General features: G+C 44.1%; 1 protein-coding gene across 1 annotated transcript; it reads right to left on the bottom strand.

The window, feature by feature from the left end:
• Positions 1-19,695: 19,695 nt before the first annotated feature.
• Positions 19,696-22,907, bottom strand: xbp1 (X-box binding protein 1). The gene is given in 6 exon segments (XM_084551829.1): positions 19,696-20,739; positions 20,742-20,802; positions 20,921-21,087; positions 21,196-21,312; positions 21,869-21,965; positions 22,547-22,907. Coding segments are annotated over 6 exon segments (1,215 nt in total). The 5' UTR covers positions 22,792-22,907; the 3' UTR covers positions 19,696-20,211.
• Positions 22,908-23,604: the final 697 nt, after the last annotated feature.

The following is a 23,604-nucleotide window of genomic DNA, read 5'->3' as shown; positions in this document are numbered from 1 at the left end:
GCTGCTGATCCTCTGGGCTGGGCTCCTATTGTGCCCACACTTATACAACAACCGTAACTGTAACAAAGACTTTTATTTCCTAGATCAACTGTGGCACTGTGTGTATAGAGGACAAAGGTCCAAGTCGCCGTGACTCCTGTGACCCTGAAATGATAGTGAACGGAAAAGAAGAGCTGGGGAAGCGGAGCCAAAGCGCAGGCGGCTCTGAAACGTCCTCTTCTCACTCAGACTGCGGTGACAGCCCTTCAATTTGTGTCTCTATTTTTAGCCTCCCTTCATCTCCGTTCTCCCTCTGGCCCATTTGCAGATTTAAATCTGAAAGGCTGTATGTCAAGAATCTGCTGTAAAGCGTGAGAGGAGCTGGTGCTGTCAGTAAGTGACAAAGGGGGCATGTTGTAAAATGTTATCATAGACGCTTTATGAGGCTTTCTGCTAAATGAGATCTGCGTTGGCTGTCAGAGGTGTGACTACCACAACTCAGTGACTGACAACATGTGCTTTTCTTAGCATGTAGTGCTTTTGGTAATTGGGAGTTTGGGCCAACAACATTAATAATCAGCTTAGAGCTTGTTTTTAAATGGCCTTGGAGCTATAATATATAATAACACTTTATTTATCATGTCTGTTGTACGTCTGCACATGTTTTTCATTTCTAAGCGGCTGTACTCTCTGCCCGCAGCCAAATGCTTAAAAAGATAAGAAACAGGAAACAAGTACGATTAGGCATTAAACAATAAAATAACATTCTACACCGATCAGCCACAACATTACGACCACTGCCAGGAGAAGGAGTAAATAACATCTTGTGACAATTCAGTGTCCTGCAGGGAAACTTCTGGACCTGGCATTCATTGGTGTGGATGTTCCTTAGACATGTAGCACCCACCTAGACCAGACCAGACCAGGCACCCCCACCCCATAGCAATGACACTCCTTGATGGCAGCAGCCATCCCCAGCAGGATGCAGCCTGACACAGACACGCACACAAAAACACTTTAGGAACAACTAAAAAAAACATGAAGAACATGAAGAACAGATCTACAGAGCCAGACACCACAGGACACCCTCAGAAGGCCCGTTTCCATTCTCTGATGAGTCACAACTGTTCTGGAGGCACAAGGAAAACCTAGACTGGTCTGGCTCTGCTTATTTAGTGAAATATGTGTGTGTATATAACCGTATGCATCTTCGTTATAGCAACATTGTGTCTGTACTGTACCCAGCAACAACATAAACAGAATACAAAGCCAGTGTGTTGTTTTAACTGTAAAACAAATCCCAACAGAAACAGGTGTCACACTGGTTGTTACGTAAAGTAAGTACTACTATCGGGTAATTATTTTTTTTGAGGACACATGAATCATGGTTGTTGTTGCCGTGTTGCCTTTCAGGCCGACATGTCGTTGTGTCCTTGGAGCAGGTTTGGTCGCCTGTGCTGTGGGGTTGAGAATGTGTGTTGGACTCAGGTGATGACAAACTGGAGAAGAAAAAAAAAGGACGGTTACAACAAGTAAGACCAGTTAATAGGAGGGAGAGGCTGTTGAGACAGGGAGAGGTGAAGTCCTTATTATAGACACAGGCTAAGCTCTGTGTCCCATTTCTATAAAACGCCTCGAGGTTGGAATCATTCTAATACATACACAGATAAGGCATAACATTATGACCACCTTGTGCCTCCAAAACAGTCTTATTCATCAGAGAATGGACATGGGCCTTCTGAGGGCGTCCTGTGGTGTCTGGCAAAGGTCTGGTCTGAGGGGAGGGTCGATGTTATTTACTTCTCCTGTCAGTGGTTTTAATGTTGTGGCTGATCTGTGTATATAGGTAACAGTGGTCTTTTACTAATGTTAAAGTATTCTCACCTCTATAGACAGGGTGGACAGGTTTAGACCTTTCTATACCAGTGTTGCATTAACCTGCAGCTACAGACCAGGCAACAAATGAGTTTTCAGGGTCAAACTGTAGAATTCCCGAGACTGTCAAACGACCTCTGTATCCAGTACCTTGCACCATGCATTTGCCTTACGAGGCTAACGGCTAAAGCCCACATAATAAGCTAAAAGCATGTCTCTATAGGCCTGCCAGAGCATCAGCAGGGAAGATACCAAGTGCTTGGCTGATGTGTGTAGGTCACAAAAGGTCTGGAACTAAATATCATAACTTTATTTCTTTATTCCAACAGTTCCTTTTATATTTGTCTTATCAGTTGTTTAGTTTTAACTCAGCTTTTCCGGAGTGCAGAGCCAACACAACAAAGCCAACAAAAACAAAAAGCGATCATTGCTTGACAGTTCATTCCATGAACTGAGGCCACTTATCGAACAAAGGCGTAAAAGGCCACAACACGTGACTTAAAAAAAAAGTTGAATCACAAAGAATCACCTGTCCTAACACCATTGACACATACCGTGGGATAAATAAAGGATTATCTTATCTCGTATAATTTACTTCTTTATGGTGATGACAGGGTACGTGCTCAAGACCATAGAGGTGAGTCTGTGAGTACAACAGCAAACATCTATTGTTTCTGAGCTCCCTGCTGAGGGCCCCGTCAGTTATCAGCCGTATAATCAACACCAAGGCGTCTATGCTGCAGGAGCTGAGAGAGCTGAGGAGACGGCTATGTGGCGGCGATAGGTTTCCATTTGAGGCTTTTATAACAGCTTTTAGGATCCAAATAACTGTTTTCTCAGCTTCTATCTTATCACTCGTGCGATTGACTCCAGGTTCAACGTCCCACATACAGCGTCTCTCCGGCCGGTTGTGGAAGAACCGTATCAACGTGTTTGTGTGCTCAACATAGATTGGAATACAACTTAAACACTGGCACACTGCCAACATAAACCATCTACTGCATGTTGAATGTTTTTTCTCCTTTTTTCATTCGGTTCACTTCCCCCATCCAGGGAGAAGCTGAACAACGGTCCCCCGAGGTACCGACCCCCGTGTCACATGACTGAATCCCACCACTCTCCTCGTCATGTGACCTGCAGAAACCCCCCCAGGAGACAGAGGCAGCAGTAGTATGGTGTGGTATGCAGCCTGGTGAAGACATTATCTAGTGTGGAATGTGGAGCTGAGGCGGTTTAATGGGGCGGGTGGGGACAGATTTATGGACGCACGCATCTGTGAATCTGTATGCACATGTGCAATACATACAGTACATTTGCATATGTGCACATATCAGTGTTATGCTTTTATTTGCGATTGCATGATGTTATTGGTGGATCTGACACCCATGAGGACCCATTGTCCTCTTAAACATATTGATCAGCTTGCCTGAGGAGGTGAGCAGGCTGCTGGAGAGTGGATTTGCAGAGCAGCAGACCCTCAAGGTTCAACCCCACAGCTCTTCCTGAGGGTTTTAAAAGGGTACTGGAGCTGTGGGAGCGCTTTACATAAGGTTCTGCAAGCAAAATAAAGTCTCTTAAAGGATCACAAAGACTGTATCGCAGGTCTGCAGACTACGTGGATCAACTAAAAGAAGAACTGTAGCCTCTGTTGCAAACTTATATTGAAATCCAGTTAGAAATGTATGGTCTAGAGAACATAATTTGTGCAACAGAAGGATGAAACTAGACTAGAAACTATACTGTGCTCGATTCAGATTCAGATTCAGGTTTATTTGTCATGTGCAGGTTTAACAAAGGGTTAGCAGTGCAATGCAACGTTGTGAACAAGAGAACTGGTCAGCTCAGCCATAAATAATAAAAGCAAAAACAAAACAACAGTATAACACTACAATTTAAGCACACAAATGACAGAATTTACAGGTGCTACAGGCGGTACAAAGGTGCTAAGGTACAAAAGTCAAAATCCCACGATGAGCATGGTGACTAATTTTCTTCCAAGTTGTTTTTCTGCAGTTTCAAATCATAATATAAGCTGAAACTTTTAAATTCCATGGTGCATGATTGATGTTTTTGACCAGGGGCCTCTTTAATCCTCAAACGTCCTAAATAGGTCAAAATGCATGCGACACTTGTAGCACACACACCGCCCACCTCCTTCTTCAATGGGGCTACTCATTATGTGTGTTTTCACAAGCTCTGGTTGTTTTTAAAAGACTCCCCCAAACTTTAGCCCCCACAATAAACTCTCGGTCACTCCCACCGAACCCTCAATTAGGGACGAGCCTCATTCCTGCATCGTCTGGACCCTCTGAACATGCCCCAACCGGCCAGGAATGAGGGGGCAATAGCACCTTCCCAGATTCCAGAGTAGATACCTGAAGGTGTAATGGCAGGAAACTAACTGATAAATGACACTAGAGGACAGTAAAGAAGGTTTGATGGTTTAGGGGGTCAGAGGGGAAGGGGTGTGTTAATTCTAAGGACGGTCTGTGTCCGTGTCCCTTTCTGAAGCTCAGAACTGAGTCAGAATTAGTCAAACACATGACTTGTTTTAAATTTCCTTTCATGGCTCAGCAGGGTGACACCAGGGTGGGCTGGGATGGGGGATGGCTAGAGGTGCTTTTGGGGATAGTTTTGTCAGAGAGATATAATGTGGCTTTGACTTGGATATTTCAATTTTCCACCAAGCCTATATCTCTAATGTCAAAGGCTGTGTGGTCACCATTCAAATTAGGATTTTAGTTGGTATATTGGTATTTATCTTTCTTTCTCTTACTGTCTGCACCTCTTTTTGTCGGATTGCAGTAAAGCATGTGGTCCAACTGTCCAGAGAAGAGTAAGATGTGTGGCAGTGATTAAACGATAGACTGTATAAAGATGGATGGCGGAACAGCTCCTCAAAAGTGAAGCCAAAGCAAGTAGAGCTCCCCCTGATAGCTGGCTGCAGTATAGGCCATAAGCTCCCCCCCCCCCCCCCCCCCCCCCATGTTAGGATGGAAAAATAATACTTTTTCATGGATGGTTGTCATTTTAGGTAGTTAATATAATGCTGATGTATGTTCAAGTGTCAAGTTTCAGTTTAATTAGTTATTTGACACTATAGAAACAGGATGTGACATAATGGCAACTACCAGTTGCTATGCCAACTGCTCCGTAGGCCGTGAGAGTTGTCAACAAAAAATTTAAAAACAAGTACAGTGCATAATCAGACATTTCCCTGTAACTGGCGGAGGTAGAGCAGAGCGCAGTATTAATTAAACAAAATCACGAGTGAGTCTGGAGGAAGTGTGGTCGGGTCGTCCATATTTATATACAGTCTATGATTTAAACACTCAGGACACCTAAGAGGAAGGCTAATAAAAAGGTTTAATGAAATTCCCAACACAATCAGGACAAAGACTTAAAGACGTAAACGTCTCGGTGCATGGTTCCCACATGTGAAGGAAAGGTTAAACCGAGAGACTTACACTCAGTGAGGAGGAAGAAGGAAGTAAGACTGGTGCATACCTGACACCTCTGACAAATTTCAATATATGCAGCGTATTTCCCTGTATAAATCCAGTAAGGACTCACAAGTTGACACCGCGTAGTTGACATTACTTAGTTGAAGTTTGAGATGCAAGTGGCTTCACGCCTGAGTTGATTCCAGAGAAGTTGGAACACCAAGCTGTTTCATTAGCCATTGTTTGCGACACCATCTGATACCAATGCATGTGGTATTTTGAACATACAAATGAAGCTCAGGTGAAAGTTCAATAAAGAAGATCTGTCCCCTCACGATCTGTAACCCTAATGTCTCCTTACTGAAGTAGAGGTTGGGAAGCACTTTGTGTTTGGCTGATTAACCCATTCAGGCCTAAATACTCTTCTGTAAACCCCCTCTCAAAACCTGAGGTTTTTCAAAATATGTCAATGCTTACTAAAACCTTAATTTCTCAGGCTCTGTAGCAGATAAAAACATGAGATAAAAAGCATTTGACAGCTTACAGCTCAAAATGACACAGACGCATTTCTTAATGGTAACTACGCATAGATGCGTGATCCGGTCTTAAAGGTAAACACGCACAGATGCGTGATCCGGTCTGAATGGGTTAAGGGGGAATTACTTAAATAGCAGATCAGCAAAGTCCTAACTACATGTTTTTTGGTTTTAAAGTCATTGTTGGTGAGGTCCTTCCGACTTTTGGAGTTAAAAATTGGACTAAAGGCTCATTTAGGGTACTGCGGGACAAAGACGCTGTAACCTACGTACGTAGCCTACGCCAGTGCAAGCCATTAATACTTGGGCGCTCGCCAGTCTGGCTTGCTCTGGAAAAACGCCACCCAAATGCTAGTCGGCGTTGTGTCTTCTTTTTTTGCCAGTTGCCAGTTAACCTTTCCTTGATGTGTTCCATCTTTATTGAACCAAAACAGTCAATTCGGAAATTGCGGAGATGGAGAAGCAGCCGGAAATACTAAAGCGGAAACATGCTACTACCAAGCGGATCAATCACAGCTCTTGAAGTCTGTGTCGCCACACTGTGTAGTTACATTTCTGGGGAGGTGCACGTCAGGCTACGGTGCTAGGGTCTGCACTGTTGCCGTAGCTACAGCGTCAAATTGACACAGAGGCCTAAACCGCCGTAAAGACGTGTGTTTGAGCTGAATTTCTCGAGAAGGAACTCCAAAGTGCCAGCACCACATTTTAATGTCCCAGCTTTTTGTGTTTGTGATTTCACCAAACTTGTTACTGCCCACGTTTCCTTGCATTTAGCGGCGACATCACATTGCCACCAGCGTCACCAGTTCTTCTTTAAATTTATCTTCAAGCCAACCGCTATAGACGTTGCCAAATGTGCAAACCCAACCCTTCCTGTTTGCACGAACAGTTTTCTTGGAAAGACCAACATGACTCAGTGTTGTGACCATTCAATTTCCTGTCAGATCTGGCAAGATTGAATCACAAAGTAAGCAAAGAGCTGCAAAACACACACTTTTTTTTTTTGCATGAAAATATCGTGAGCTACCGTTAGCGTTACAGCTAAGTACACGCTTTAAATGTGCACACAGACGAATAGAATTTACTGACAGTGAACTGCACCATCCAAACACTTGTATTGACCTTTAATCAGACCCATGACTGTCAGTCAGCTAGATAAAAATAATGAACTCTGGTTCCTCTTTTTACTATTCTAGAGTCATGATGTGTGTCTGATCAAGTAGTTGAGATACAACTTACAGATTAGAAAAGGTGTTTTCGTGTTTAATGCCTAACTATTACAAACACACCTCGTGTTCGTTTAAATCCTGTTTTTAAAAGGGGCTTCAAGTGACTTCCAGGCCTCCTTATCCATTTATGATAAGATGTTCTGCATTTTTTCCATGTGAGATGGGAGAGAGCAAACTCACTTCAGTCTGTGTGGGGGAGTGTTGTTATGTATGTGGCGGTGGTGGTGGTAGCGGTGGCGGTGGTGGTGGAGCGGCACAGAGCGAAGGGGAAAGTTTCTTGCCTGGAAGAGGAGGGGTGGGATTGGGAATGAAGGCAGCAGCAGCAAGCCAGCACACATTTCAAGAATGCCACACAGTCTGGGAGCTGAGCTCAACCCGCCCCCACACCCTTCATTTATGTAGCCCTGGACAGGAGGGATGGTGGGGTGCGGGGCGGCCCCAGATGGGAACAAGAAGTCTTTCATTTGAACTTCTCACTCTGGTTTTGGAGCCTCAGGGTGCAAAGTCTAGACCAAACAAAGAGGGATAAGATGAGAAATAAAAGCGCCAGTGATTATAGTTTTAGCTGCAAGGGAGTGGAGTTCAAATAATAGTGTAATATAAACTTAGGTTTGTAGCTAAAAGGGAGAGCATGTGGTGCCAAGTTACAAAAAGGTTATGGTTTAAGGTTGGGGTTAAAAGAGTAAAGTTTGAGCTGGTTTTTGGATGAAGAGATGAACCTATATTCTTTATTAATCTCACTCAGCCTGTTAAAAAAGAAGAAATTTAAGAAAATAAGCCCAATGAGGGGCTTTCTAAATCCTGATGAAACAGCAGCTTTGAAGGCAGAAAAATGAACTGCAGTTCCTCTAACGGCCACTTGAGGCTGGCTACGAAAGTGAGTCAATCCACATAGAGTTCCATTTTAAAATGGACAACTTTACAGCAGAAATAAACATGATTGCATCTTACATATTAAATGGTGTGACATCTTTGACTGTCAGCTTGTTAACTATCTGCACAGGCATCGCTAGCTAGCCTCAGCTCCACTCATGGTCCAACTCGTCCATTTTTCTCTCACTGTCAACATGTAGGCAGGCAGAGACACCACTTTAAAACTGATTAAAAGCTGATCTTCAGTAATTCTAAGGGTGATGTCTTTGAGGGCTTGTTCAGCTTTATATACAATCAATGGTTTTTACTTCAGACTTCATGTTTGGCGTTTATAAGTCATAATAGCTCTGATAAAAGATGCTAGCGAGATGCATTTCAGAAAATGTACTAAATGCCTTTAAAAATAGTCACAATATGTTGTAATATGAATCACTATACACCGATCAGCCACAACATTAAAACCACTGACAGGAGACGTCAATAACATTGACCATCTTGTGACAACTCAGTGTTCTGCTGGGAAACTTCTGGACCTGGCATTCATTGGTGTGGATGTTATTTTTATTTTTTTTATTTTTTTTTTTTTATTTGATAGGGACAGTGCACATTAATGAACATCTATTCAGACAGAAATAGACGTAAATATGCCGGATTATAGCAACAATGCTAATTTGCATCCGCAGTCCCTAGGCAGGCAACACAAAAACATGGTAAGACATAGGACAGGACAATAGATCACAATAAGAGCACATCACATGACAGGACATTACTAAGAAGATAAAAGTCAATGGTTACAAGACTGGTTTGATTTCAACGACTGCTTGAGGTGAGTTTTGAAGGTTTGTAAAGTGGGACACTCCCTTATGGAGAGAGGAAGATTGTTCCAGATCTTACTGGCCTTTACAGAAAGAGCATTTTGTCCAAAGGCTGTTTTTCTGTGTGGGATCTCACAGTCTCCTCTAGAGGAGGCCCTGGTCCTGAGACCACTGTGAGACCTTTTTTTAAGAAAGTCAGACATGGGAGTTGGGGCAAGTCCATGTAACACCTTGTACATCAAACAAGCAAATTTAAGATATGTAGCACCCACCTAGACCAGACCAGACACCCCCACCCCATAGCAGTAACACTCCTTGATGGCAGCAGCCATCCCCAGCAGGATGCAGCCTGACCAAGTATCTGTGGGATGATCCACAGACACCACAGGACGCCCTCAGAAGGCCCATGTCCATTCTCTGATGAGTCACCACAAGGTAGACCTACACAATATTGGGAAGGTGGTCATAATGTTATGCCTGATCGCTGTACTCTTCTACACAGTGACACAGACACTTTGGATTCTCATTACACTGCTACTGTACACGGTTGCAGAAGATGAATGAATGAATGAATGAATACATACTATTCTGCACACTGGTTAAACTGGTTAAATAGTCTGCCACGTGACCATTTACAGACTATTTGCACTACTGCTAAATACTACAGAGTACTTTGTTTGCATTACTGTTAATATTACATGTCACTCTTGCACTGCTGAATTTGTTTCTTTGGCTTTATTCAATACTCTGCATGCAATCCTGTACTTTCCACGCTGCTAAAATCACTCAGCGAGTGTAAGTAATCACCGTACCCACTTTTACAGCTGCGTATTTTAATACCGTGTAGAGCCAATGCTTCTTGCTTGCACGTCCGTTACGTCCCTCTGCACCTCCTCCATTATCCTTGCGTTGGCAGCCTTGTGTTTAATCACCTTAACCAGCCACACCTGAGTTGATTTGAATAAAGGGCGTCACCGAAGAGGCCCGAGACGACCACTTCTCAGGTGCAGAAGCTCATCGTGTCTCACCTGTCGCCTTTTGGTTTTTCTTTTTAACGTTATTTTTGTAGCTCTGATGTCTGTCTCTGTTCAGTGTGTGGGTCTCGTACCTTAAAGTACACGCTGTTGTTTAAAGAACAAAAAAAGTCACGTTCATCTGTGTCTCTGATCTTAAACAAACCTGTTTTATTAATAATCTGAAACGGTACTCGAGAGATGCGGTGAAGTGACGAATTCAAGAGGCACAAGCAACGGAGAATACAATGTCACCTGAATGTGTAGGGAGAAGAAACAAAAAGAACAAGATAAAACGGCATGAGAATAAGGGAACATTTGCATTTTATGAGCATTTAAAGCATCTACTTATCACACAGGCTGTCAGAGGAATCGTTTCTGCCCAAATGTACCGTATGTAAATAACTAACGGGGATGTAGGTGTGCTGATCTTCAACCCTCGTGTTTCTTTCCGACCACGTCGTATCGAAAAGCGCAATGTCCGAGCCACCTCCAGGAAAATTCAATATTTGCTCTCGCGCGGTGGCAGCCTCTCCGCGGCCGTGTACTTCTTCTGAAGCTGAATTTGGCTGCATGCGGTGTTTGCTTAGAGGCGGAAAGTTGTGCAACGGAAAAGCTGGCACTTTGAATTCTTACATAAGTTGTAGTGGAGTCAACTTTAACTGAAGACTTTAGGGGTTGTGAAACGCAACTTTTGCATTTTCAGACACAAACAATAATATGTGACGCTTCTGTTTGTCTCGGTGTCTTGAGCGTAGGACATTAATCTTGTATTTGAGTCGCCCTCGTCGTGAGGTGATAGCAGAGCGCCAGGCACGTCAAACGTACAAGCCGTAATGAAAACACGCTTCTCGTAGTGCCTTTATTGTATCTCGCTTCTACTGCATGTTCCCTTAGTCGGCCCTTTGTCCCGCTGATAAACTCCCAGCAGCTGGCTCTTTGCACATGTACACACTCTCTTATCGCTGCTCAAACAGCTAAGGGCACCTACACTACTCTCAAAGTCACATACACAAATTTTTTTATTCAGATATCTTTTTCCACAGATCAGCCGGGGACATGAGATGGAGATTAAAGGGACGCCAGAGTCACTGTGACAAATGTCATTTTTTTAAGTTCATAGTGACTTGTCACCTTGTCACCCTGTCACACTGTCACACAGGGCAGACTAAAGGCTGCCTTCACCACTGACCAAAATAGCGGTGTAGTGTTAGTGTAAAGTAAAGAGGGAAAGCACCTGTTGTTGGGACAAGTGTGAAAGCGCGCTGCTCTACTGTCACCGCTGATTATTTTACATCTCAACATTTCCGTCTTCAGTCTTTTATCGATCAAGTGCGTAACTGTGTATGAGCTGGAAACTCTAATTCATTAAATTTCCGTAACCTTTCGCCGGTTGAGAGGTCGCCAGTCAAACAATCCTTCACGTTCACACTCACGCCTACGGCCAATTTAGAATCACAGATGAATCCAACGAGCGTGTCTTTGGATTGGACGGTGGGAGGAAGCACTCAGAGAAAACCCACGTAGGCACAGGAAGAGCATGCAAACTCTGCACAGAAAGGTCCCAGATGTGGGGTGGATTCTAACCCAGAACCTTCGAGCTGTGAGGCATCAGCGCTAACCACCACGCCACTGTGCTGGAAACATTTTCTAACTAAATCTCCAAACATATTTTTAGATTTGTAGCCATAATAGCGATATAGCTATCATGGCAGTGTCTGTCTGATGGTCCACCACTCTGGTCTCTTGAATGGATTATGGTTCCTAGACAATGAATCCTTATCCCCTTATAGATTTTGGTTTACAACGAAGTATTCATTTTGGTAATGAGCAAAAATGTTGAAATATATACACTGATCATAACATTATGACCACCTTCCTAGTATTGTGTAGGTCTCCATTGTGGTGACTCATCAGAGAATGGACATGGGCCTTCTGAGGGTGTCCTGTGGTGTCTGGAAACAGGATGTTGTTATTGGGGGACGTTTAAAGGGGAGGGTCCTCTGAATTGTCACAAGATGGTCAATGTTATTCACTTCTCCTGTCAGTGGTCTTAATGTTGTGGCTGATCGGTGTATGTAAAAGGGCAATGCTGGTTTCCAGCATGGTGAAGCTCCAACCAATCATGGGTCTTGTTTCACCAGTTCATTTTTAAATGGATGATGACACAAAAACATCAACAAGCGCTTGAGCAACACTTCAACAGCGACTCAGCGACAATGCAACAGGCAACAGTCATTCCAGAGATACTGTGAGAGTGTATCCTATGAGGCACAGAGCTAAGTACTAACACTGGCATGCTAACACGCTCACCGCGGGGCCCTTTCACACGGCCCGTTCAAAGCTGAACTGTTGTACTGTTAATCCACCTTCCAGTTCAGTGTGAGACGGAATGAGGAAGAAAGGTTGTTGTGCTTTTAAGACGTCAGCAGAGCCGGATCGATGTCTGAAAGAGAGCCAGCACGGCAGGACACCAACGCTGCTGAGTGGCATGACATGTGTTGCGTGTCAACAAGCAAAGTCAGCCATAACATTATGACCACTGACAGGAGAAGTGCATAACATCGGCCATTTTGTGACAGTTCAGTGTTCTGCTGGGAAACTTCTGGACCTGGCATTCATTGGTGTGGATGTTACTTAGACATGTAGCACCCACCTAGACCAGACCAGGCACCCCCACCCCATAGCAATGACACTCCTTGATGGCAGCAGCCATCCCCAGCAGGATGCAGCCACAAAAAGGCTGTAGGAACAACTCAAAAAAACATGAAGAACAGCACAAGGTGTTGACCTGGCCTCCAAATTCACTAGATCCCAAACTGATCAAGTATCTGTGGGATGATCCTCAGAGGCCCCTCCCCTCAAAGGCCCCCACAGACACCACAGGACACCCTCAGAAGGCCAATGTCCATTCTCTGATGAGTCACAACTGTTTTGGAGGCACAAGGGAGACCTACGCAATATTACCAAGGTGTACATCACTTGCTTCACTGAAGGTGTCTCGAAAGTTGCTTGTTGCTTTTCCGCTGGTCGTGTGAATCCGAAGTCATGGTTGTTTCCCTTTTCCAAAAAGCTTACAGTGCAATGTTTACACACGACAGCAACACTGTTGATCTATGACTCTTAAACCTGGTCACTGTGGGACTATTTAATATTACAACACACCGGACACAAGCTGTAACGGCTAAAGAGCTCATGAAAACACATGAATGTCATCATTCCAAACAGGATTTACCGTACTGAGCTTGCATATATGTTTGTCTGTGCTCTGTGATCATGTTTAAGTAGTGGCTGACTGGTGAGCCTTTAACCTCAGGGGCCTGGTTTGAGCAATCTGTGAAAGGCTCGTCCTAAAGTTCATACCACAGGTGTGCTCTCAAAGCCGTCTCCTAACGTCAGGATTTCAGGATCTGTATTATCCTTCGTGTCATAATGAATGCGAAGCTGTGTCAAAGTCATTTAGATGAAATTAAAATACATTTCACAATGCGCACTTTAAATCCCCTTGATGTGAATCTCCGTGGCGTTGGTTTGTTGCCTTTGAAAGAGCTTCAAAGGAAGGATCTGCGACGCGGTGTGGGAGGAATCCAAGTGATTAATGTTTCCTTTCAGCCGACGGGCTGCCTCTTGCAGACCTGCCACATGTACAGGAAGTGAAACCATGGCGATGAAGTCTTGTGTAATGCGTGACGCCAGTCCCGCAGCATTAAATACCACTCCGGCAAGCCTGGACCAACCTGCTGTGAACCATTGTTCCCGTCATCTCATTATTTTTTTTATTTTTTTTCCGCAAATGCTGACGTTAGAATTTGTTCCAGAGAATATTCTGCTGGCTGAGTCAATATTTAAAGCCAAAAAGTGGTTGCATGATTTGGAACATGTTTCTGTTCGATTGCTTTGGCATGATAATTAAGATAAAATAAGCGGAAATTGGAGGCGTTTCAAATATTTGCATTTAATATTTCCACTCGAAAACAGCAGTTTTGTGCAGTTTGAAACATTTTACATTTATGCATACATTTAGCACCCATTTTAAATGAATGCCAAGCGAAGCATGGAGCTAATCATGGCCCAGGTCACGTGCACTTAAGTAGGAGACATCCTTGGACCAGTGCATTTACCAGATGTGATTTAAATGGCATCTAAATGCAGCCACAGCCGTGCAGAATTAACTTGTAGACCTTCATATTCTTGACTTTTAGGACTTGCATGAGCAGCCCCACTGTTCGCCTCGGTGGGTTTTTGGCTCAGTGCCGTGGATCAGACATGCATTAACACACTCCACTGACCCTTCTTTTGTTGCCAGTGGTAACTGAAGATAGAGATCTCTCTCTCTCTCTCTCTCTCTCTCTATGTCTTGCAGCTTGGGAGTAGGCCGCCTTTTACTGAGCACATGGGTGAAGTGCGTGTCCCTGTGCGAGAGCATGCTGGTATGTGTGCGTCACTGATCGGATACAAGTTATGACGCAACGGTGAACCTCTAACAGACAGGGGTCTTTGGAACAGTAGAGCATTGTTTTTCTTTTTAGTTCTTCTATCTTAAACGTCCGCGCAGACAGAAGAGTGGTGATTGATGTTTTTTTTTTTCTATTTACAGCATCTTGAATAATCATTTGGAATGTGTGGCCTCACGGAAATCCAGAAAAACGAGCCAGATGTAATTGTTATTGCGTCGCGGCTCCATTATAGGAACAGAAACACACCTTCTGAAGTGGGAAGACAGGATTAACAAGCCGGAGTTCTTGGTTATCAGCAGGTGACTGGGTACAGCAGGAGCGTGCCTCTCGAGCGCACCGGCGAACCGTGTTTTCTACGTGGACAGATGTTGTTTGCCGGCCATTACGTGGACGGTGACTCACTTTTTCCCAGCGGAATCATTCATAAAGTGCCCTAAATACCAAGGCCGAGGCCCCTCCCTTCCCCTCCCGTCCCCTCCGGGCGATCAACCGCTTAATAAAGAAGGCCAAAGGAGGCATTTGAGCCGTTTCCATCCCTCGTTTGGGTCAGGTGACTGAGCTTTCCTAGCACAGACTGCGGGTCAACACACCATCACCCCTCACATGAGAAAACGGTCACATGAGCCACGCTGTGCTCTTCTAGCCGCCATGACCTCCTGTTTGTTTTACACATGGCTCCCTTTGCCTTTAAATTCTGTTTGATCAGCTGGTACAGTTCTCGTTTGTTTTATTAACCATAAACTCTTTTTTTCTCACAGTTCAGTATGAAGAGACTGGACGCTAGGAGCCGTGTTATTTACATTGAAGGGGGCAGCTGCCAGTGTAGGTTTAGCAATCCTCTTTATAATCCTGCTGAGTGTAGTAACCCGAGACGCGCTGTAAGGTTTATCCAAATCCGTGCATAGGTGACAACAGTGTCGTATTAGCATGAGTGATCCGGCTCTAATTTAGGCATGAACTCTGACATCCAGAGCCACGCTGGTTTCATACTCGTATGGATTCGGGCCCTTTTCACACAGATAAACCCCAAGTCACACAGTATTGACCTTATTTCTGGCATAAAATACGGTTGTTTACTCACCCATATAACTTTTGTGTAATTTGAAGTCGTTCGGGAGATATTTAGATCTGCCTACATCCATATAGTGGGAGTGAGTGGGGCACCGAAACGCAGCCTCTAAATAACACATTATCTGCCGTGAAACTCTTTCATTTGCTACTGCTAGTTTTTTTTTTTCAACATGGCTGAATATTTTTCCGATTCAGAGGTTGTGGAAGAAACCATAGCAGTAGCAAATTACAGGTAAACAAGCCGAGCGTTGCGGGTGCACGCGGCGCTCAGAGATGAAATCATCCAGGTCAGAAGACATCATCTGTAGGTAGATTGACCTACAGACCCCGGATGATGATAACAGGTAATTCCAGACTCAATGGGGAATATCACTAGCGTATCATAACAAAATTTTGGTGAAATGAACGAGTTTCGCGGCAGATAATGCGTTATTTAGAGGCTGCGTTTCGGTGCCCCAGTCACTCCCACTCTACGGATATACGCAGACCCAGGCCATATTATGCTACTCCTGCTATGCACTATTGTTGGTGTGAATGGTTGTATGTTTAGATGGTGGACTGTAGAAACTGAATTGCCCCTTGGGGATTAATAAAGCTTTCTGTATTCTGGATAGTATGCTGCTCTACTACTGTTTATCGGTTATTAGCATCAGCGTCTTCTTGTGAGTGTCTCTAGCCCTGGAGCTGTGTGTTTCTGATTTACTCATTCATTGGCCCTGGTCTCATTCATCAACCTGTCCAGTCGTCATGGCCTCCTGAGGTTATCCACTCCCACCTGAATCATGAATCATTCTCCAACCTGCCTACGATACCGCTTATATTCAATCATTGTAGCAGCTAACTCATCTAGCGTGCATCAGCTATATCATGTTTAGATTCTACATGTACCCTTTAGTCAGATCTGTGTATCTGTGACAGATGTATATTTATCTCGTTCCTTCTCTCTCTTTTTCTGTTATTTAGAGGCTGCGTTTCGGTGCCCCAGTCACTCCCACTATATGGATATATACGCAGATCTAAATATCTCCCGAACAACTTCAAATTACACAAAAGTTATATGGGTGAGTAAACAATCGTATTTTGCGCCAGAAATAAGGTCCAGGTTGTAAAAAACAGTAGTTCCCCTTTAAAAGGGAGCTTTTCCTGCCACCGGGGGGTCTCAGGCGGGGTTTTGTCATTGATAGTTATTATCATTATTCTGTGTTGGGAGTAAAAACGTTTATTTAAATCCAGATCGCGGCAGACCCAGGACTTAGTTTATAACATGTTGGCATATCCATGCCTACAGTAAAGCTGACTGCAGCACATTTGGACAGCATGCAAGGTATGCAGCATGTAATCAAACAGGCAGATAGCACTGTTGCAGCATAACATACAAAAATTATAGAGTTTTCATGAGGCTGAAAGTGTCTCACACAGGATGTCAGCAGGTGTGTGATTCAGTTATATACAGTTTCACAGATCCAGGCTTCGGTTTTATGTACTGCCTTCACTGCTTTCGATCCAATATTGCACCATTTGACTAAAACGGAGCTCGGAAATATTGGAATTATCGTAGACTCAATCTGAATTATTCAAGGAAAACAAAAAGAGTTCCGTGAGCCAATCAACCGCAGTCGTCTCTGCTGTAGGTTGCATGTTAGTTTCATTTACTCGTGCATTGTTGCAGTTCTGCACCGTGCTCCGGTTGCCTTATTCTCTTCACTTTTCTGCAGCAACAGCAAATACAGTCACGCCGCACCACTTCCAGCACTCGATGTCTTAACCCTAGAAGCGGTGTCAGAGTTGTTAACACGCTGCGAATTACTGTTGGCTAAACAAACCAAGTGGGGCCAATAGCAAGATGCAAATCTCAATGTTCTATGAGCGATGACCTTAGAGGACATCTGTGTTCCGGTTGAATGACAATGACAGGAATTGACACTACCTAATACTTATCACAGCGCTCAGTGAGGCCTCACGGTGTTCTTCGGTTGTCTGTGAATGATCCTAATATCAAAGATTTTGGTGATGTTGTTCTCTCATGCTGAAAATCCTCAAGTTGCAGCTGCCTCCTGCTGAACTCACACATGCTGCATTTTTACAAAGACACAGATGCTTGAAACTGCCAAGAAAAAAACAAAACAAAAACCAGATACGTCAAGCAGAAACCGAAATCTCTCAGTTTTTCTTAAATAGACCCCGAATCTACAGCCCGAAATCGAAAGATGCTGCTCCAGCAGATTCATTTCAGTTTCAGATCAGCAGCTGTAAGGTTGCTCTCGTCTTTGCTGTGGTTTGCACCTACGAGGCAGGAAATGGTAAATTTCTCACCGCGCTCTTTCTGGGTAGCTGAGCCATAGCGACGTCAAAGTCTACTGTGGTTTTCTCTGAGCTACCACAACGACAAAAAATAGAGGTAAAATTACACAGAAACAGCTCTGTGTTCCAGATCATCTGCTGCTCAGACTCATGAGGACATCACAGAGCTTCCTAATCTGTAATCTAAATGAGACTAACAGAGTGGTCCTGCAGAGTTGGGATCAATTACATCAGTGGTGCGTCTGAAAACCTGATCTAATCAGCTCACACGACGACACGGACTCCAGGGGCTTTTGTTCGCCGGGTGGGGTCACACCAATCACAGCCTGAGGAGCTCAAGAAAAAGGGCCAACTATCTCCTGAATGAGACCTGGTGGTGATTAGAAAGAAGGCCTGGGGGGGGAAAGACGTATTCTCTTTACACCGGGGCCAAAACGCCAACAATACTCACGCTGACCTATTTCTGTTGGGAAGTAAAAAGCGAGCCGGTCTCAGGTTAGACTCCCAGGAAACTCCCAGTTACATTAGAAGTGTTATGTAACGCGAGGAGGCCTCCTTCCCAGAAAAGCAAGTCTGTGCTGCACTGGAGAGATGAGAAATATAAACACTGTGTCTGCACATGCATTTCACAAAGGAGGACAGAAGAATTAGTCTTGAGGAATAAAAAAATAAACACTCTTGTTACATAAGGAACCCGGTTCAAATGCGAGGTTGCAGGGTATGGACTCATTAGAAGGTTTAAGACAGTAATTGTTAAACAAACGTGATAAACCTGTTTGTTAAAATGCCTTAAACATCCAGTGCCCTAATTAACCACGATTTGCATGAAAAGAAGGCAAATATGTTCTCAGCAAAGGCTTCAGGAAACAGCTCATAGTGGATGGAGCATGTTTCCATTAGAGCTGCAATTCATATTTATTTTTTTACATTGACAAATCTGTCATTTGCCCATATAAATTATTGCTTCATGAAGCTATTTCCAACCTTTTTGTGTTTCTTTTTTAACCCTTCAAATGTAGCATGATGCTGACAATCTCTGTGTGATTTTTCCTTCTTTGATAGAAAATATGTGGCATCGTAAATGTTAGTTTCATTTAAAAAATACTTTTACTGTGATGTCTGAGGTTTATTCAGACAGGTCTTAAAACCCACATCTGGCTTTATGAAATGTAGTGTAGTGAAAAATGCTGGTTACAACATGAATTTACACTTGAATGCCAGCAAGTTTTGGCAGCGACTTCACTTTACAAACAAACAGACCTTCCATGGATAAAATCTCTACACTGGTCAGGCATAACATTATGACCACCTTCCTGATATTGTGCAGGTCTCCCCTGTGCCTCCAAAACAGTTGAGACTCATCAGAGAATGGACATGGGCCTTCTGAGGGTGTCCTGTGGTGTCTGTGGGGGTCTTTGAGTGGAGGGGCCTCTGTGGATCATCCCACAGATACTTGATCAGTTCGGGATCTTGTGAATTTGGATGCCAGGTCAACACCTTGTGCTGTTCTTCATGTTTTTTTTTTTTTTTTTAGTTGTTCCTAAAGTGTTGTTGTGTGTGTGTCTGTGTCAAGCTGCATCCTGCTGGGGATGGCTGCTGCCATCAAGGAGTGTCATTGCTATGGGGTGGGGGTGCCTGGTCTGGTCTAGGTGGGTGCTACATGTCTAAGTTTAACATCCACACCAATGAATGCCAGGTCCAAAAGTTTCCCAGCAGAACACTGAATTGTCACAAGATGGTCAATGTTATTTACTTCTCCTGTCAGTGGTCATAATGTTATGGCTGATTGGTGTGTTATGTCTTCTAAAACTCCATTTGTTAGCATGCAACACATGACATGTAACTCAACTATCAACTAGGTTAGTGTCCTGCCACGCTGGCTCTCTTTCACACTGAGATCAGTGGTCATAATGTTGTGGCAGATCAGTGTATAATGTCCTGCCTTTGTTGCTAATCTTCTTTCATTCCCAGTTGTTTTCATTAACATTCTACATTCATATTCAGTGGAGATGAATCCATCTAAATAAAATCACATTTTGAAATCCTTTCTGACAGTCCGTTCCTCCTGCTCTACCTACAATGCAATTAAACCAGGAGACAATATGCAATGCAAAATTTTTTTAATGCAATTGGTCTACAAGGAGAGCGGTCAAAAAAAAAAAAAAAAAAAATTAGAAGACATACGACTTAGCGGACATAGGACTCCGAAGCAGAATACACAAATAAATAAAGTCGAATATTTAAATGATCTGTCCCCATTTCCCCCCTCTCTGAAAATTTACAGAAATACTGGATTCCACCCACATTTCATTCTGAACAGCGCGTAAAAAGATTTCCAAGCAATCTTAAAACTCTTCTGTATAACGTTAAAATTAAGCTTTCATGAACTCCATCTACCACCAGTCGATGCGGCGGCACCACCAGTGGTACAGACCTGCTGTAATAACATGAGCATGTGTGCTTAACTTTAGCCTATACGAGGCTGGTTCAGAGGGGTTCTGGTGCCATGAAGCTTTAGGTACTTATCAGCAGTTATTAAAGCTACACAATTAGCTCTTACATGTGTATATACAGTATCTATCTTTATATATTATGACTTATTGGGCAGAGGGGTTGGATTCAGACACTGATAAGCTGGGGGAAGAGTTCATTGGCGAACATGTCCTCCCAGGAGCTCTCTGCGCACAGGGGGGAGGACATGTCGCTGAAAGGGGATGGGGACCCTTCATATCCGGAGTCGCTGTATGTTTCCGCTAAGCAGGCTTCCTTATCCAGTCTGCTGATGGCGGGAGAGGAGGCTCCAGAGAGGAAGTCATCCACCTGGCTGTGACCGTTACAGGCGGGGATGACCACTTCCTCCGGCTCGTCTTTGACGCAGACGCTCTCCTCCTCGACCACCACCACCACCTCGTCGTCGACCGGGTAGGAAGCCTCGTCGATCTTCTCGTCGTCGTCCGTGCCGCTCTCCAAGTCGCTGCATTGCCCGCCGCGCCCCTCCTCCACGGGCTTGGTGTAGATGTGGTCGAAGTGAATCAGTTCATTAAGGGTCTCCAGCTTAACTGGTGGGGCCCCCAGAGGTGCAGGTGTGGCGGCAGGTACTGGGTCCCCCCCTCCGACCAGCAGCACCTGCGGCTCCTCGCACTCCTGTTCACAAGACTTGAGGAACAGCTCTGGGTCAAGGATGTCCAGAATGCCCAGTAGCAAATCAGACTAGAGAGGGGGGACGCAAAGGAGAAACAGGATTAGCCCAGTAACCCATGACCCAACTCTGGTCTTACTACAGAAGCTCTCTTTAAACCTCAATGCACAAATCTTGGCAGAGACTTACCTCATTGTCTGTAGAGTCAGAACCATCTGTATCCATTGAGAAGTCTTCAGATTTAGGGACTGCTGGGCCTGCACCTGCTGCGGAGGCACACATAGCCTGAGTGCTGCGGACTCAGAAGACCCGATCCCCAAACCTGCTTCGTTCCCAGTGGACAACAGCGTCTGAACCTTTAACGAAAACAACAAAAACAAAGTGAATTCAGAGCCATTTCCTACAATCCATCCCAGTCCACTTCCCTCCTCCTCCTCCTCCTCCTCTCTGCATCGCAAACCCACCTTTTCTTTCGAGTCGAGGGTGTCCAACCCAAGCCTCTGTCTCAGTTCCTCGTTTTCTGTGAGCAGGCCGCTCGTTTTTTCCCGAAGCAGCCTGTTTTCAATGTGAAGTTTCTGATTCTGTGAGTGAGGAAGAAAAAAAAAACAAAACGTGAAACTTGTGACCGTTTATCAGGAAGTGGAAGCTGCAAAAAAAGTGTTCTCTGTAAAATCAAATAAAAGCTAGAAGTGAAACTGCGTGAAAAATGCATTTTCTACCGGTCGGGGACATACGGAAGAATGGAGAAGTCGTTTCCCTCCGACTTCAAAATTAAATGTAATGTATTAAAAAAAATCCAGTGGGGGAAGTGCATATGACTCAGAACATTACTTGTGACTTAACTGTGTTAAGGTGGAGGGGATCATTAATCATAAATACTTTATTAATGAACCACTGGGAAAACAGGGTTAGTCACACCTTCTCCAGTAAACCTTAGTGTAAAAATACAAACACGGAACTATATATGTGTGTGTAAAAAAAAAAAAAAAGGAAGGAGACCTATTTAAATAAAAGATGTGCAGTGCATTTTATTGCGCAATATAAAGCCTGATGGAGCAACCCTGGCTGAATGAGGTGCACTGCATTCCTCGATGCAACCTGGCTTGAAGATGTGCCAAGAAGATTTTTTTTTAATACCTCCAGCTCCAACTCTAGGACTTGTTGTTCCAGCTCTCCCATTTTGGCCTTTTTCCTGTCTCTGGCTGTCTGTGCTGCGACTCTGTTCTTGAGTTTCCTGCAAAAACACAGATAAAGAAAAACAAATTTAGCACTTAAAATTTCCACGATGCTGACTAAGCCCCCCTCCTACCCAGCCTCCCCTCCCTCCTCTCACTGTCATGACTTTGGGTTCACAGAGTACTGCGCAATAACCACCGGCCATGTTCCTGCCACGCAAGCAAGCAACCCAGGTCGGTGTCAGCGTCCCGTGGTGGTTCACAGGGAGCCGGGCCACAGTCAAATCAACCTCATATCAGTTTGACAAGCGAGTCCGAAGTACAAAGGTGATACAGTAATAACGTTTAAAGCAATACAACCCCTTCCCACACGCACACAGATGCCAATTTTAGACACCTTAGACGACCTATTTAAATACAACGCGGTGTAGTGTTGCGTATAATCCCCTTTGCTTACATTTAAACGTTAAATGGGATTACTATTGTTGTGCTCCGGAGATGATAATTATAATCTTTGGGCGTGTCTCTGCCGGCATTCCGGGAACAATGGCGGCGCTTTGGAATAAGCAGCTAGCCCCCTTTTTTTTTTTTTTTGATTATAAGTAATTTATTTTTTTAGGGGGGTGGGGGTGAAACCAACCTGCGAAGTGCTTTCTCTTCCGGACTCAAGTGTGTGAGCCTCTGTCTTTTTCGCACCGGCGGCCCCGCGGACGAGTTGGAGTCCGAGTCCGAAGACACCTGACTAGCCGTTGACGGTAAAACCACGGAGATGGGTCTGCTGTAGGCCGCCTGAGAGCCCCCGGAGGAGCCGGTCTGCTTCCCGGATATAAGGAGCACTTTGTGGGCTCCTCCGGCCCCCGCTGCTGCCGCTGTTACAACCACCATGTTGGAATATCCTCTTTGTTTTGTTTTAAATTAGAAAATTATCGGGTATCCTTCTTGTATTCAGTAGAAACCTGGAGGTTCCCGCTGCTGACCCGATCCCCGACTTCTCCTCACTGCCTGATAGGAGGGGCTGCAACCGCTAGCTTTTCTACCGTCGTGGGCGTCGCTGATTGGCTGCACGGCGGTTGTGACGCACTCCGTTGCCGGCCTGTGATTGGTCGCGGCGCTGATGAAATTTTACATTTAAAGTTTCACTCTGTTTGCGACGTAAAATCTCTCAGAGTTCCCGAGGAGTGTGATTTCCCATCAAGAGAAACTAAACACATCATCGGGGGTTATTTCTACTCCAAGTTAATAACATCCCCTCTTCTCTCGTCTCATCTTCTATATATATATATATTTTAAGACTTTTAAAGTGTTTTTAAAAAAAAAGCACGTTATTGTAAATGTATGTATGTACGAGCTTTTAGTTTACATTTCAAGTTTACAGTCTATATTTTATTTTTCTCAGTTATACATTTATACTTATATTGTTTAAAAACGTGCAATTATTACTATTTTTACTGTATTACTTTTTTACTACTGGCTGCAGGTACTAAAATACCTTTCACTGTGCATTGCACTTTGTATAACTGTGCATGTGACAAATAAAACCTATCTTATCTATCTTATCTCTCATAATTTGAACACTTATTAACTTAATTGAGAATGTTTTTATGTTTCACTGTATTGTGACTTTAAATTTGCCCCTTAGGGACAAACAAAGTGATTTGAATTATATTCTCTTTCAGTTTTGATTGCTTCATGTAGGAA

Source organism: Chelon labrosus (assembly GCF_963514085.1).
Source record: "Chelon labrosus genome assembly, chromosome: 9".
Classification (NCBI taxonomy): domain Eukaryota; kingdom Metazoa; phylum Chordata; class Actinopteri; order Mugiliformes; family Mugilidae; genus Chelon; species Chelon labrosus.
The sequence above is the reverse complement of the archived record's forward strand: the minus strand, read 5'-3'. Positions and strand labels throughout refer to the sequence as shown.